The following is a 15,036-nucleotide window of genomic DNA, read 5'->3' as shown; positions in this document are numbered from 1 at the left end:
AAAGACGTTGAAATATCATACCTTTTATAGAATTCACCTGCTAATCATAGAATCATAGATTCGTTAAAGTAGGAAAAGACCCTTAAGATCATCAAGTCGAACTGCTAACCTATCCTCAAGAACCACGTCTGCCCTTCTTTTAAATACCTCCAGGGATGGAGACCCAACCACCTCCCTGGGCAGCCTGTTCCAATGTTTGACAACCCTTTCGGTGAAGAAGTTTTTCCTAATATCCAACCTAAACTTCCCCTGGCACAGCTTCAGGCCATTTCCTCTCATCCTATCGCTTGTTACTAGGGAGAAGAGACCGACCCCCACTTTGCTACAACCTCCTTTCAGGTAGTTGTAGAGAGCAATAAGGTCTCCCCTCAGCCTGCTCTTCTCCAGACTAAACAACCCTATCTCCCTCAGCTGCTCCTCATAAGACTTGTTCTCTAGACCCTTCACCAACTTTGTTGCCCTTCTTTGGACATGCTCCAGCACCTCAATGTCCTTCTTGTACTGAGGGGCCCAAAACTGAACACAGTATTCAAGGTGCGGCCTCACCAGTGCCGAGTACAGGGGCACAATCACCTCCCTGCTCCTGTTGGCCACACTATTCCTGATACAAGCCAGGATGCCATTGGCCTTCTTGGGCACTTGAGCACACTGCTGGCTCATGTTCAACCATCTGTCAACCAATACCCCCAGGTCCTTTTCCTCCAGGCAGCTCTCCAGCCACTCCTCCCCAAGCCTGTAGCGTTGCATGGGGTTGTTGTGACCCAAGTGCAGGACCTGGCACGTAGCCTTGTTGAATCTCATACCGTTGGCTCTGGCCCAACGATCCAGCCTGTCCAGGTCCCTCTGTAGGGCCTGCCTACCCTCCAGCAGATTGACACTTCCACCCAGCTTGGTGTCATCTGCAAACTTACTGAGGGTGCACTCAATCCCCTCATCCAGATCATCAAGGAAGATATTGAACAGGAGCGGCTCCAACACTGAGCCCTGGGGAACACCACTCATGACCAGCCGCCAACTGGATTTGACTCCATTCACCACCACTCTCTGGGCTCGGCCATCCAGCCAGTTTTTAACACAGCGCAGAGTGCACTTGTCCAAGCCGTGAGCAGCCAGCTTCTCCAGGAGAATGCTGTGGGAGACAGTGTCAAAGGCCTTACTAAAGTCCAAGCAGACAACGTCCACAGCCTTCCCCTTATCCACTAAGTGGGTCACCTTATCACAGAAGGAGACCAGGTTAGTGAGGCATGACCTCCCTTTCATAAACCCACGCTGTCTGAGCCCGATCCCCTGGGTGTCCCGCATGTGCTGCGTAATGGCATTCAAGATGATCTGCTCCATGACCCTTTCCAGCACCGAGGCCAGATCCTCCTTCCGACCCTTCTTGTAGAGGGGTGTCACATTTGCTAGTTTCTAGTCACCTAGGACCTCCCTGGTTGACCAGGACTGCTGATAAATGATGGAGAGTGGCTTGGCGAGCTCCTCTGCCAGCTCCCTCAGTATACTCGGGTGGATCCCATCCGGCCCCATGGACTTGTGAACATCGAGGTGAAGGAGCAGGTCGGTGACTGCCACCTCTTCAACAGCTGGGACTTCATTCTGCATACTAGCTCCATTTCCCAGCACAGGGGCCCGACAAGCCCAAGGATGACCAGTCTGACTATTAAAGGCTGAGGCAAAGAAAGCATTAAGTACCTCAGCCTTCTCCTCATCTTTCGTGGCAAGGTTACCTTCCGCATCCAACAAAGGAGGGAGATTCTCCCTGGCCCTCCTTTTGTCACTTATGTATTTATAAAAACATTTTTTGTTATCTTTAACGGTGGCGGCCAGTTTAAGTTCCAGCTGGGCCTTTGCCTTCCTAATCTTTTCCCTGCATAACCTCACAACATCCTTGTAGTCCTCCTGAGTCACCCGGCCCCTTCTTCCAAAGGCGGTAAGCTCTCCTTTTTCTCTTGAGTTCCAGCCAAAGCTCACTCTTCAGCCAAGGCGGTCTTCTCCCCCGCCTGCTCGACTTACGGCACATGGGATCGGCCTGCTCCTGCGCCTTTGAGACTGCCTTCTTTAATAACATCCAGCCTTCCTGGACTCCTTTGCCCTGTGGGTCTGCCTCCCAAGGGACTCTGTTAACCAGATGCCTTAACAATCTAAAGTCTGCCCTTCTGAAGTTCAGGGTAGCGGTCTTGCTGACCCTCTTCCTTACTTCTCCAAGAATTGAGAACTCAAATGACAGTATGTGTTCTAAGCTAAAACCTGGAAGAGAATGTTAGTGTTTGAAAAGACCTTAATAAGTTCTTTAATATAATACAGATGCATAGATGTAATGGCATTAGTGGGCAACAGTACATTGAAAGAAGCGTATTTATTATAACATGTTCATTAGTATTTTTATTACATCATTAATATTAATGTCTTTGGATGTCTGCTGCTGTGCTGCCACAAGGCTATTTGTCATCAGGAAACTTAAGGAAGAGTTGCTTGTAAGTGAAAGAAGTGAGCCTGCTCAACTGTTTTACTCCCTTCGGTTTTCCAACTTACTGATATTTGTCTTTCTTTGTAGTTTATATTCTAAGCAAGCTGGGAACTCATTTTAAGGAAGCAAAGAAATCTTTTAATCTCAGTTTATCAGGATCTAGGATACTGCTTTCTGATATGGATTACAGCCAGTCTGGTAATACTTGTGAGTTACGGAGATGTGGCCTAATATGCATCTTCCTCTGAAGTAAGCACTAGGGTTCCTGAAATTCAAGGATTGTATAAAAAGACACAAAATCAAATCCTTTGCAGAACAGTACAAACAACTTTTATGTAGATGAAGCAACACAGAGTAGTGTCATACAAACTTACTATTAGTGGTTGTTAGCAATCAGCTTTCATAAAGCATGCTTTCAGCAAAATTCAGTAGGCCACAAAAAGAAAAATGTAAATACCTTTATTGTAATTCGATGTTTCCAGGCTAGCAGGAATATCATTTTTAAAAAAAGAGATTGCTGGTTACACAGTGTTTTCTGAATAAGCTAAGAAGCTTAACATGATTGATCATCAGCCTTCCAACTCATGCAGCAGTCTTATAGTCCACTTTAGAATGTGAAAAGCTGCATCATGCATTACCTGCTTACCACCAGTCTTTTTCTACATTGAACCTTAATGCAGTGTTACCTTAGGGTAATATTCACTACTGTAGACAGTCTAGTACCTGTCACAGTTTGGTTTTATTGAAAGTAACATGCTGAGTCAGCAGTGAAATTTTTCTATTTGTTGAGTTCTGTGCAGCTTACGGTTGGTTTTTATGATTTTATTTTTTGCATTTAGCACACATACATGCATCAGTTTGTTGTAATCAGCTGGAATTTTTTTTAGTGGCTGACAGTTCAGGCACTGGTTTTGAGCTATTTGATACAGTTACTGTTGTGGGATTTTTTTTTTTTAACCATAAACCTCTGGACATTGGGATTTACTTGAATGTCTAGAAAAGGGAGTGTAATTTCAGATAGAAGTTTCTTTTTTACAAATACTAAAGCCTACCCAGGAGCCAATACAATTCTTACCTCACAGCATATAAGAAGTGTGATAAATGTTGCTGTTATGTGCAATCCATGGGGATTTCTGTTTGTCTGTAATACACAATTTCCACTTGTCTGTAATACAGGCGAAATCTGCATTACATACTTCGGCTTATTGTACTATTTCCACAATATATTATGTGGGTATGTAGTGACTTTCTAGGCCATTCTACTCTTGTCAATCTTGAGGGAATACTATTTTGTAGCTTCCTGGACATGTTGTGTTGTGTGTCCTTCCTTGTATGTTTGCTTTCTGATGTACTGAGCTTTGATCACTTGATTTAGGATTATACTTCTCAAAAAAGAATCACAGGTATGCACCCCACTTTGAAAAGGATTTTTGACAGAAAAGGTGGGCGTCGTACCTTTGGAAGAGCCACCTTGACGGTGTATACAAACATACTCAATACAAAAATGAACCTGGGCACTTAGTGGTACCTCTTGAAATCCTGGATAGTGCCTGTCCCTCGCTGTGTTGTCAACATAGTAGTTCCATGCATTAATCTTAACAAGGATGAATTGCTGTTCGGAAGCTGTAGCCATTTGAGCATAGTTATTTTAATTTCCCTGGTTAAAAGTGTTTACTGACTTTCAATAAACAAAATCAGTTTCTAATCAGAGAAGACAAGAGATTGAAACTGCCATAGTAACACTGCCCCTGGGTGAAACACATAATAATATTAATCTGCAAATATAACAATGGTGATGCTTGTGTATTCCATGGTGATAGCCTTCTTGTCTGGACTAACAGGATGAAACATTGTCTGTGATGTCTTCTTCACATCACCAGTTTCATTTTGGTGTAGGTTTTGTGGTTGTTTTGGTGAGGATATCATATATTTCCATCAGTTGGGCAAACAGTACTTTGAAGATAACTACCAAATATGTGCTTTCTAAGTCATGCTCTCATACGATGGGTGAAACGTCTTATCATAGTGGATGTCATGTACGTGGCTACTGAGTGAGGAGGCCTGACCAAAGCCCGAGCTCTGCGATGAGGCTGTTCAAAGTGTCTTACGTTCATCATAGAATCATTAAGGTTGGAAAAGACCTCTAGGATCACCAAGCCCAACCCTCAACCCAACACTACTATGTCTTCCTTCCTCCTTACATTCCTTTGCATTTGTACAGGCAAAAAGGGAAACCTCCTGTTTTGTCAGAACCTGAGAACAAGAGCAGATTTTTGTTGGTTAACTTTGTGTATTTTTTGGCTTTTAAAGTGGGCTAACTTTGAATATTTTTAGGAGTGATTCGAGTTTACTGTCATTGATAATTGCCCTTGGATAAGTGCTTGCAGGTATTGCTGCTCTGAGTTACTAACACATTATTTTCTTTTAATGACCTGGGATTTAATACCTCACTGGTTACTGGTTAGGAATGTTTGCCTTTAAATTGATTTTGAAAATCCTTTTAAAAACCATGCACCTTCCTGTGTACCTATCTGATTGCAGTCATCAGGAGTAGAGGCGCATCTCTGCACCAGATACACATACACGTCGTAGGAAATCACTTTCTTAGCAAGGCAGTAATCCTACAGTTTAAATCCCAGCAAAGATCAAGCACGGGTTAACATTTCAAGGTTTTGGGTTTTTTCAGCTTCAGTTTCCAATATAAGCTGTACTTGTACATTATTTATGAATGCTTTTTTATTTCAGTGACAGCTGATGAGCTATGGAAAGGAGCTTTGGCAGAAACTGGTGTGGGCGTGAAGAAAGGAAGAGGAAAGAGAAGGAAGAAGAAGCTAAGGAAGAATCTCAATAAAGGCCAGGAGATCGGTGAAGGTAGATTGACAAATAAGGGGCTGGAGACATGTCTTGACCTTTTCATGTATAGTGTTTCTTGATTTAATAAATTGACAAATTGCTGTTAATTTCTGTGGTGTCAGAACTGCTTGATTTGTCTTTTAAAAAAATACTGATGTTGATTAATGTTGTTCTTCGTTTTTAAATATAAATTCTGTGTCATAAAACACACTTGAAATATGTGAGAACCTTTCCTTTTATTGCATTTTTCCAGTGTGCAGAGTTTCAGTCCTAATTTGGCATAAAATATAATAATTTTTTTTTTCTGTTATTCTTAAGGACGCTCCGGTTTCCTCTGGCCTGGTCTTAATGTTCCTGTGATACAAAGTGGTAGAGTCCAGGCAGTTACTCAGCGAAAAAAAGAAGAACGAGAGAGAATTCAGTCTCAAATTGTTCAGCAGAGAGATACATGGGAGAAGAAAAGAAAAATAAAAGTGAAGAGAGAGGGAGGATGGAGTGGGAGTTGCTGGGGAGGTGTCATTCTGGATCCTCCTGACCCAGGTCCTAATGGAGGTAAGAAAACTGAATATCTGTCTTAGTCTTATTTAGGCTTTCTGGTAAGGGACTCAGAGAAAGTGAGATCCAAACTTTTCCTGTGATTGAAAATCAATTTTATACTTCTGTCTTATATAGCCATACATGAAGCAAGGCAGCTAAATCAAATAAAAAGTTGTTTTAATACCAGTTAAATCACTGCTTAGTTTAATATAGGTATTACAGACTCTATGAAATTATGCTATATTACAGAGTACTGTATTATGTTGTAGACTGTTATAGGAGTCTTGAAGTATGGAAATATTTTTCTGTTTTCAACAATTGTCTTGAATATGAAATGTAGCCATGTTTTTCATAGTTTCTGATTTATCCCGCAGGATCTTTTAAGGCTTTTTTTTTTTTTTTCTAGTTCCTATAATGAAATACAGTTAAAGATTATGTAGTTTGAATGTAACTAATGTTTGTTTATTTATTTGCTGCCTAGTTTTTAATATCGTAGTGAAACTAGAGGCCCTATATGTGGAGTGGAGAGGTGACCTTCACTTTTTTTGCAGTGTTGTCATTCAGACCACTAGAAATTCAATAGTATTGTTTAACATTTAGAAGACTAATCCTTTCCAAGTATTTGAATATGAAAATGAGTTGTTACTCATATTCAGCTGAGTTTTTCTTGTGAAGCACTTAATGATGCTTGTATATTTATTGTTGTCTTTCCATAGGCTTCTATAGTAAGATGAGCTAGGAAAGGTGTTTTCTAGCACTGTTGTTTCAGGCTTGTTGCATACTCCAGTCATTCTAACAGTTCAGCTTGTTCATGTTTTCAGAGCTCTCTTTGCCCCAGTGCAAGCTTGGATCTTGGAACATACATCGCAACAAGTCAACATAAATGGGAAATTACGTGTATGGAATCACAATTATATTGTTGCCTGATCTTTTTGCAGTCATCTGTGCTCCCCTGTCTGCCTGGTGCTTTGTTGATTAATTTCTTTCTGTCTGTGAATATTTTCTGGTTACATTCTATTGGGCATTAATTAAAAATTCAGGCATGCTTTGAACCAAGCCATTGTGTAGAGGGAGCATTGTCTTTCCAGTGTGATCTAATGTCTTTGTCTGTGTAGACTGAAGTTACGCTGGTATTTTTGTACCTTTCTGCTTTGTATATTCATGCCGTTGTTGCTATCTACTACTCTGTTGCCTTTTCAGGTTTTCCATTGCTGTAGCTGGTATAGATGATTTTGTGGCTTCTGTCTCCATAGTATCTGAGATACATTGTTTCCCTCAGATTTACCTTGTGAATTTAAGGAGAGATTGCCTGCCCACCACTTCAAGTATTTTTTGGTTGTCTTCAATTTTAAGACCAATGCATTCTATTTTAATATCAGCATAGTTCTGCAGTATACAAATAAAAGATTTCCTCTATTTACTTCCCTGCATTTCATTTTATTACCTTGAAAGCAGATCTTTTGTGGGAGGTAATGGTGTGAGAATGGACTTGGCAGTCAGCGAATCTTAAAACTGAACAACAGAAGATTTGAGAAATTAATTAATTTTTCCAAATTCCCCATAAGTCAGTGGTGGAATACAGAGAAAGTCAAGAAAATTTCACGGTTCTAGTTCCATACTTTGAACACCAGACTATGTTGGTTTTAAATTCAAATATATTTTTAAGTAGTATATTCCATTAAAAGAGGTGGCAGCTGTTGCAAACAACATTTATGCATGTCTGAATTTTACCTTCTGGTGTTTTCCTTGATTTTGCTTTTGGCTGATACTGTTGATGTTGATTACTTGCATTAAAGTTGGCTGTGTGGAGGGCTATAATAGCCAGGTCAAGTTCTGTCAAAAAGAAGAAAGGGTACTGCAGTCAAAATAGGAAAACGAAACTGTTAGCTTGTATTATAAATGTGCTTGAGAAAAAGCAGTTTCCAATTAGTATACACTGATTTCCTTTTAATCTGCTAAAATTGTGGGGATTTTCAGATCCCCATAGTTCTTTCAGCATCTTCTTGTTCAGATAATTAATGATTTTGCAGAGGAACTGGGACATTGGCTGCATGCAAAGCACTGTCAAAGTGGTAGGAGGAATAGACCTGAAATCACCAAATGCAATGAATCCTCTTGTCCTGACGCTGTGGCGTGGCTGGATTCCCTGATGTCTAAGCAAGCACGAGCTCTGATTGAGATACCGCAGTTCAGCCCTTCTTAGTATTCTGATGTTAGATTCTGTAGTAGCAAACGAGGTTGAGCATGTGCTGCAGCTTCCTTTAGCAGCATTCATATTTCCTAATGGAAACAGGTACAAGAAGTTTGTAGAAACCTCCATGTTGATAGCCTTCAACATCTGACAAATTTGTTTGAAATTGACCAGTATGTTTTTTTAAAAAAATAATTGGGGACATACTGTGATTTTTATATGCTCCATTCTTGCAGGGCAATCTTCTTCCACTACACCTTTACTTATTGTGCTAGCTATGAGTAGAGAAAGACCATATTTTTCAGTTGCAAATAGTTATTTTTCTTCCAAGTTTACAGTATTTCTATGCAACCGGAGAGGTTTCAGAGGGGGAACAGAGTGCCTGTTGGCATTCATATCCTCTACTGTGAGCTAGAAGTCTACTTCTTGTAGACTAACAAATCTCTGAATTGTGCCAAGAGGATCATGTTTATGATCATCTTGGAGGTTATGTGTAAACGATAAAGCAATGTTTGGTGAAGGAATGAGTCTCCAGTTCTTCACCATTATACTGTTTTCAGCTCCCCAGCCTTTCTCCAGAATCTCACTGTGACTACACCAAATAAAATAAGTATTAAATGCTTTAATTAACACTGTTTGTCTATGTTACACTGAAATGCTTTTGTTCATGAGATAAATTGGAAAAGCAGGAGGCTGGAAGGATCTCTTATCTATTCTGCTTCTTGTACCAAGACGTTGCGTTTTGCTCCACTGTCCATTGTTTTCAAAGTTAGGGTTTTTTCCCACAACCAAGCTGATAATAGAATACTCTTTGTGGAAAATGTATCTGTATTAAAATGTAGATCAATTATAAGTATACTCTCAATTGCATAAAAGGAAACAAATACATTTGCAATTTATATTCATGTGTTTGTGCGGTCATTAGGTTTTGAAATAGAAACTCAGAGAAAATTGGATTCTTTGGCAGTATCCATGATTTGCAGCAATTTTGCCTGCTTTCGTAAAATGGATTTTGAGAAATCCTAGTGGAACTGCTGATAGTCAAGCCTCAGGGATCTGCTTGCTGACTTTTCATGTGTCAAGGTGAAGGCCTTTGGAAAAGATCTGAGCGGGCTGCTGTTTGCATGGAAATGCTTTCTCATTTGACTTTCTGTCTTTGGAGGCGGTACCTGTAGATGCCCGCATCATGCCCAGAGCTTTCCAGTATTCTTGCTCTTTCCTCCCCCACAATGTTGTAAGACATTAAAAAAAACCCCCAAACATATACTTCTTTGAAGTCCCTTCTAATGACAGCAGAAACTTAACTTTCTGTGCAGTGACACTAAAGAATATGTTCAGCACTTAGAGCTGAATATGTAATGCTTATCTGAAGAGAGCTCTGTGTTCAGTGTTTCATTACCACTGTGATGAAAAGACCTGAACACAGATGTGACGTAGAAGTGATGTTTATTTTACAATGCAAAACACCTTAACTGTTACTAGACAAAATAAATGATGCTGTAATTGTCTTTGGTTGCAAATGGTTTTTTTCAGGCAGAATCTGAAATTGAAAGGGGAAAAAAAAGTCAGGCAATGTGATTCTTGATTATAAGAAGTGGCTATGTATTGCTTTGTTTTATCCTCCTTCTCCCCTTCCTGGAATTTCACAGAAGTATGTATCAAGAAAAACTTGCAATTTCTTTGAATCCCTTTTGATTGCCTAATACAAGTTTGAGAATATTCTGAACAATATTGAATAATAGTTTGGCCATGATGGAAGTGACCCATTTAGTGATTTACCTTTTTATTTTTTAAACATTTACAGCCTTTGCTCAGTGTAAATGAAATTTGGGGTTCATTTACAGTTCTAGAGCAGTATTTAGGGAAGAAGGCAGTTACGCTACCAGCCAGTGAAAAGTGAAAACATTGTTTTCATAACACACCGTGGATAGTTGTTTTTCTTAGCATTTCTGCTATGTTGGAAATTATTAGGAAGAATATTGGATATAATTTAACAAAAATGCTTCAATGTAAGTGGTAAGTTGCAGTGATTTCCAAAAGAAAGCTTCAGATTTAATTTGGAGAGGCTATATGGTTTAGCTTGTGATCAAAATAATCAACAGATTCTGAGGATGTCTCAGTTTTTCTATCAGCTTTGCTTTCTGTGTGATGTTCAAACCAACCAGTTAAATTTATATGTCTTGCTTAACCATTAAAAACTGATTGTTTTTCCTCCTTTTTGCTACGCTAGTTATTTAGATTGGACAGTCATTGGAGACAGTTTCCATCTTACTTCGCTGCATGCATGGTACTTAACAAGATGAGATACTGATTGCAGTTGGAGGCTGGGATCCCTAGTAGAGCACAATTAATGTATTTAACAGTTGTCATCTCTTAATTATAACAGGAACTGTGTTGTAATTATAATGAGAGTAGTATTACACTTTCTGGGAAGTTATTTTAGCTAGATTTTCTTTAAGTTAGTTTTCTTCACATACATGGGTTTTACTAAAGAAATGAAAAAACCCTGTGCTTTATAAATGAGAGCTACATGCTGTTTCTTCACTGACCTTATTCTAAAAGAGATCGAATGAATAGAGTCAAGTATAAAAACATATTTGAGGTCTCTTAAAAAGGAAGTAACTAGTAAACCTCACTTAAGATATGTTTGTTCAAATTATTCTTACCTTTTCTACTTACTGCTGAGATTAATTTATAAATTACAGTTACCTAAAAGTTGTGTCCTTTTTAAATTATACCACCTGCAGGGAGCTGTGCTGATAGGTAAATAAAACAAGGAAATGTAATACCCCATTTTTCTCCCAACAGAAACTTTTGAAGATTTTGAAACAAGAGTCATTGAGGTAAGCATTACAAATCTTTTCAAAGACTTTAAATAATTACCAGAATTTTTTATTGAGCTTGCAATTATTTAACCAGTCTTTGCTAAGTCAATCTTATAGCAGTAGGAATTAGTCTGGTATTCTGTTTCAACTGCATGACATAATCTGTCATTCTTTCCATTGTGGCCTTATCCTCTCTATTGAGTAAATAATACCTAATCCAAAGGCAGCTTTGACAACTCTGAAATGGCGAATGCCTGCAAATAAAGCTTTAATAGTTTATGTACAACCATAATAAGAAACGTAGTAAAGTGCTAGCGTTATTTCTCAGGCAAAACTACAAGTAGGAAGTTGTATAATTCTGCTTGTAAAATAAATAATTAATTGAAGCTGGGGAGGGGCAGCTCAGGGCAGAGAATGAGTGGGATGAAGATCTCATTTTGTGTGCTGCTCAAGTAGTAGAATATTCACTTGTCCTAGATGTCTTAACCTATGATATTTGTATCTTCTGGAAAAATACTCTGTCAGAATTTCCCATTCATAGTTTTATATACACACTTTGTGCTTATCGACATGGTAAGGATGATGGTTATGACAAGACTAATGCAAGTCTTGTTTCCACCCTCATTTCTAAACAGGTTGTATTGCATCATCTCACTTGAAAAATATCTATCAATCAAAAGTAGTAACTGACAAAAGATGTCTGTTTCTGGTATTTTCCTTGTCTATGGGTTTTAGTAAATAAGATCTAATATATGCTGTAAATCCTGCTATCTTTATTTGCATGTAATAAGGTTGACTCCCACGTGCTTTTTTCCCAAACTTACTCCTGATTGGACTTCATTGAATTATTCTCTGTACTCTTGAACTCTGACCCTGGCTGACTAGGGCTTTTTTTATGGAAGTGTGGAATGTTTTACATAACAGCATATCTGACCTAGGTATTTAATAAAATCATTGAATCACCTTAGAATAATTTTGTTGTGGTAAGTTGAGAAGCTACAGAGACTTAAAAATAATTAATCTCTTACATTTCATGACATTGTCACCTTTTTTTAAACATACAGTAGCTTTCCAATGTGTAAATGGTTGTATGCAGTGCCTTGATTGGTGGGAAGTGATATTAGCTGACTACTAAATTGTTGTCGCTCAAGATATTTGCTGCCTGACAGCAAAACTTCAAGCTAAAGGGTAAGGTCCTTAGCACTACCAGTACTGTAGTGACCCAAATTCTTAATGATTTCAACAGAAACACAACTCAGAATGTGGTCAGAGAAGATACTTATTGCAAATACGATAAATATTATTGTATTTTTTTACTTGTGAAATGCAAAGCATTAGTAATGCAGATATGTGGACCCATGTTAATTCTCTATGGAAAAGCCATTATTGAAGAAGGCAATTTGCAATTCATTCCACAGCAGACCGTTAACAGTTAGTGCTACATACACCCACACTATCGCAAGATATTTTATGCTTCCCATTTATCTTATTAGTTTTTCTTTCATTTCAAATACATTAGTTGCTATGGAAACCATAGAACTAGTATAAACTTTGTTGGGGGGAATAATGACTTCAGGAATAAATTGATTTCTTGTAACTCATTTGGTCCCAGTTCAGAATCAGGTGATGCATAGCATCTAGAAAGGGAGCAGCTCTGGAAGTGAGAGCAGTTGTTGGCTTTCTATCCTTGCATGTTCCCTTCTCTTCTACTTGCGTTCTAATTTTAGAGTTGGAAACTACTTGGCCACTGCTACCACAAGTCTCACTATCTGTGTCCAGAAGTTTGGTTTTCAGATAACTGAAGTATCAAAATTACTAGGTATTATATAAATAAATGTGCTAAAAGGACTTAATAGTTCCTAAAATGATTGATCCATTAGAAACATGTACAGTGTGGAAAATAGACTACTTCCAGCTGGGGGCATCAGAAAGCCCTCAGATAAGATACGATTTGGCCAAGTCTTTCTTGTTCCTAAGTTTTGATCTTACTGGTGAAGGAGAAGGGGCTGAGAGAAATTCAGTGTTTCCTGCAGCACTTTTTGGTGGGGTGAGATCTTAGAGCCATGTTCAGCTCCTTGTGCCCGGAAGCCCACCTCACTAGCCTGGGGAGCCCCACAGAGCAGGAAACTGTGCCTCTGTCTCTTCAGGTCAGCTGCAGGGTGGAGGAAGGCATCCTTGCGGAGCATTCTGCAGAGGCAGTTGTGAGACAGCACTGCCATTCTGGAAACAGCTGCTGTAAGGTGACTTCCTTTGCATAATTGGGCACCAGAGTGGAAGAATCTGAGCCTCCAGTAATGTCCACTGAACTATTACAGACCAAATGAATTCCTCAGGACTTTTTGTCAAAATTTGGATTGTGCTTTGATTAAACCTTGTTATACAAATATATGGTGCATAAATCAACCCTGTAGCTTTGTGTGTAAAGTAATGAGAATCATAGGATATCTTGAGTTGGAAGGGACCCATAAGGATCATTGAGTCTAACCCCCTGCTCCTCGCAGGACTACCTAAAACTATGACTAAGAGCATTGCCCACACACTTCTTGAACTCTCACAGGCTTGCGGCTGTGACCACTTCTGTAGGGAACCTGTTCCAGTGACTGACCACCCTCTGAGCGAAGAACCTTTTCCTAATGTCCAATCTGAACTTCCCCTGACACATCTTCATTCCACTTCCTCGTGTCCTATCGCTGGTCACCAGAGAGAGAAGATCAGCACCTCCCTATCTGCTGCCCCCCTTGAAAGTTGTAGGCTCCAATGAGGACACCCCTCAGCCTTCTCTTATCCAAGCTGAACAAACCGAGTGACCTCAGCTGCTCTTCATAAGTCTTGCCCTCGAGACCTTTCACCATCTTGGCCGTCCTCCTCTGGGCACTCTTTAATAGTTTGATGTCTTGCTTATAACTGAGGTGCCCAAAACTGCACACAGTACTCCACCAGTGCAGAGCGGGGCAATCACCTCCCTTGACTAGCTATGCTGTGTTTCATGCAGCTCAGGACACATTTGGCCCTTTGGCTGCCAGGGGACACTGTTGACTCACTTTCAGCTTGCCGTCAACCCAAATCCCAAGATCTCTTTCTGTGGGGCTGGTATCCAGCGTCTTATTCCTCAATTTATATGTATAACCAGGATTACCATGTCGCTTGCTTTTGTTACATTTCACATGATTGATGATTGCCCAGCTCTCTAGTCTATCCCATTCTCTCGTAAGGCCTCTCTATCCTTAAGGGAGTCCGGGGTTCGTCCTAATTGAGTGTCATTGGCAAACTTACTTAATGTACATTTGACTCCTGCATCCAGATCACTTATAAAAATATTAAAGAGCGCTGGCCCTAAAATTGAGCCCTGGGGAACCCCACTGGTGAGTGGCCACCAGCCTGAGGTAAACCCAGTCACTATAACTCTTTGAGCCCGACCTGTCATCCAGTTGTTCACCCAATATAGTATGGACATGTCTAGCTGTATGCTGGATATTTTGTCCAGCAGGATACTGTAAGAGACAATATCAAAAGCGTCGCTAAAATCTGAAAACCCCACATCTGCTGGCTTCCCTTGGTCAACTAGACAGGTGACCTTGTCATAAAAGGAAATCAAGTTAGTTAAATAGGACTTTCATGTCATGAACCTGTGTTGGCTATGACCAATTGTGTAAATTTGTCACTTAAGAACACTCTCATGTTATTTACTTACCTACAGATTAAATTGCTTATTAGATTTATGTTCCTTTCAGGATTGTCATCAGAACTTTCATTTGCAATTAATATTTAACTGATTTATTATTGAAAAACTATACTAGTCTAACTGCTGCTTTTAAAAAGAGACTTCTTTCATTTCTATTCACAATCTGAGAGCCAAGGTATTAACCTGAGTCAGTACACGTTCTCTGATAGATGCGCATCAGGTCTTTTTGCTTAATATCAATGTTGACACCCTTTTATCACTACAAAATAAAGTGACTCTCCATTGAGTTGTTATGCAATTTTAAATGGGTAGAGGTGATGGTTCATCACTTTAGTCTTGTCATTACTAGAGCTTCTCTTACCAAAGAGCTCTGTGAAACATTGCCTGTGTTTTTAGCCAATAATCTGTTGTATTTCAATCCAGACAAGGTATTTGTTCCAAAGTATCTGTGTTTGAATTTCTTTTTAGTTTCACTCACAGC

At 39.5% G+C, this 15,036-nt stretch overlaps 1 protein-coding gene across 1 annotated transcript in view; it reads left to right on the top strand.

Annotated features, from left to right (window-relative positions):
* Positions 1-15,036, top strand: part of LOC142055068 (small ribosomal subunit protein uS5m-like) — a 43,414-nt gene that overhangs the window by 12,955 nt on the left and 15,423 nt on the right. Inside the window, exons 2-4 of the mRNA XM_075088508.1 lie at positions 5,213-5,338; positions 5,639-5,872; positions 10,857-10,891. Of these exons, the coding sequence (XP_074944609.1) occupies positions 5,213-5,338; positions 5,639-5,872; positions 10,857-10,891 (395 nt within the window). The remainder of the gene's footprint in view (positions 1-5,212; positions 5,339-5,638; positions 5,873-10,856; positions 10,892-15,036) is intronic.

The sequence above is a fragment of the Phalacrocorax aristotelis genome, chromosome 3 (assembly GCF_949628215.1).
Source record: "Phalacrocorax aristotelis chromosome 3, bGulAri2.1, whole genome shotgun sequence".
NCBI classification, from domain to species: Eukaryota; Metazoa; Chordata; class Aves; order Suliformes; family Phalacrocoracidae; genus Phalacrocorax; species Phalacrocorax aristotelis.
This window is presented reverse-complemented; position numbering and strand designations above follow the sequence as displayed.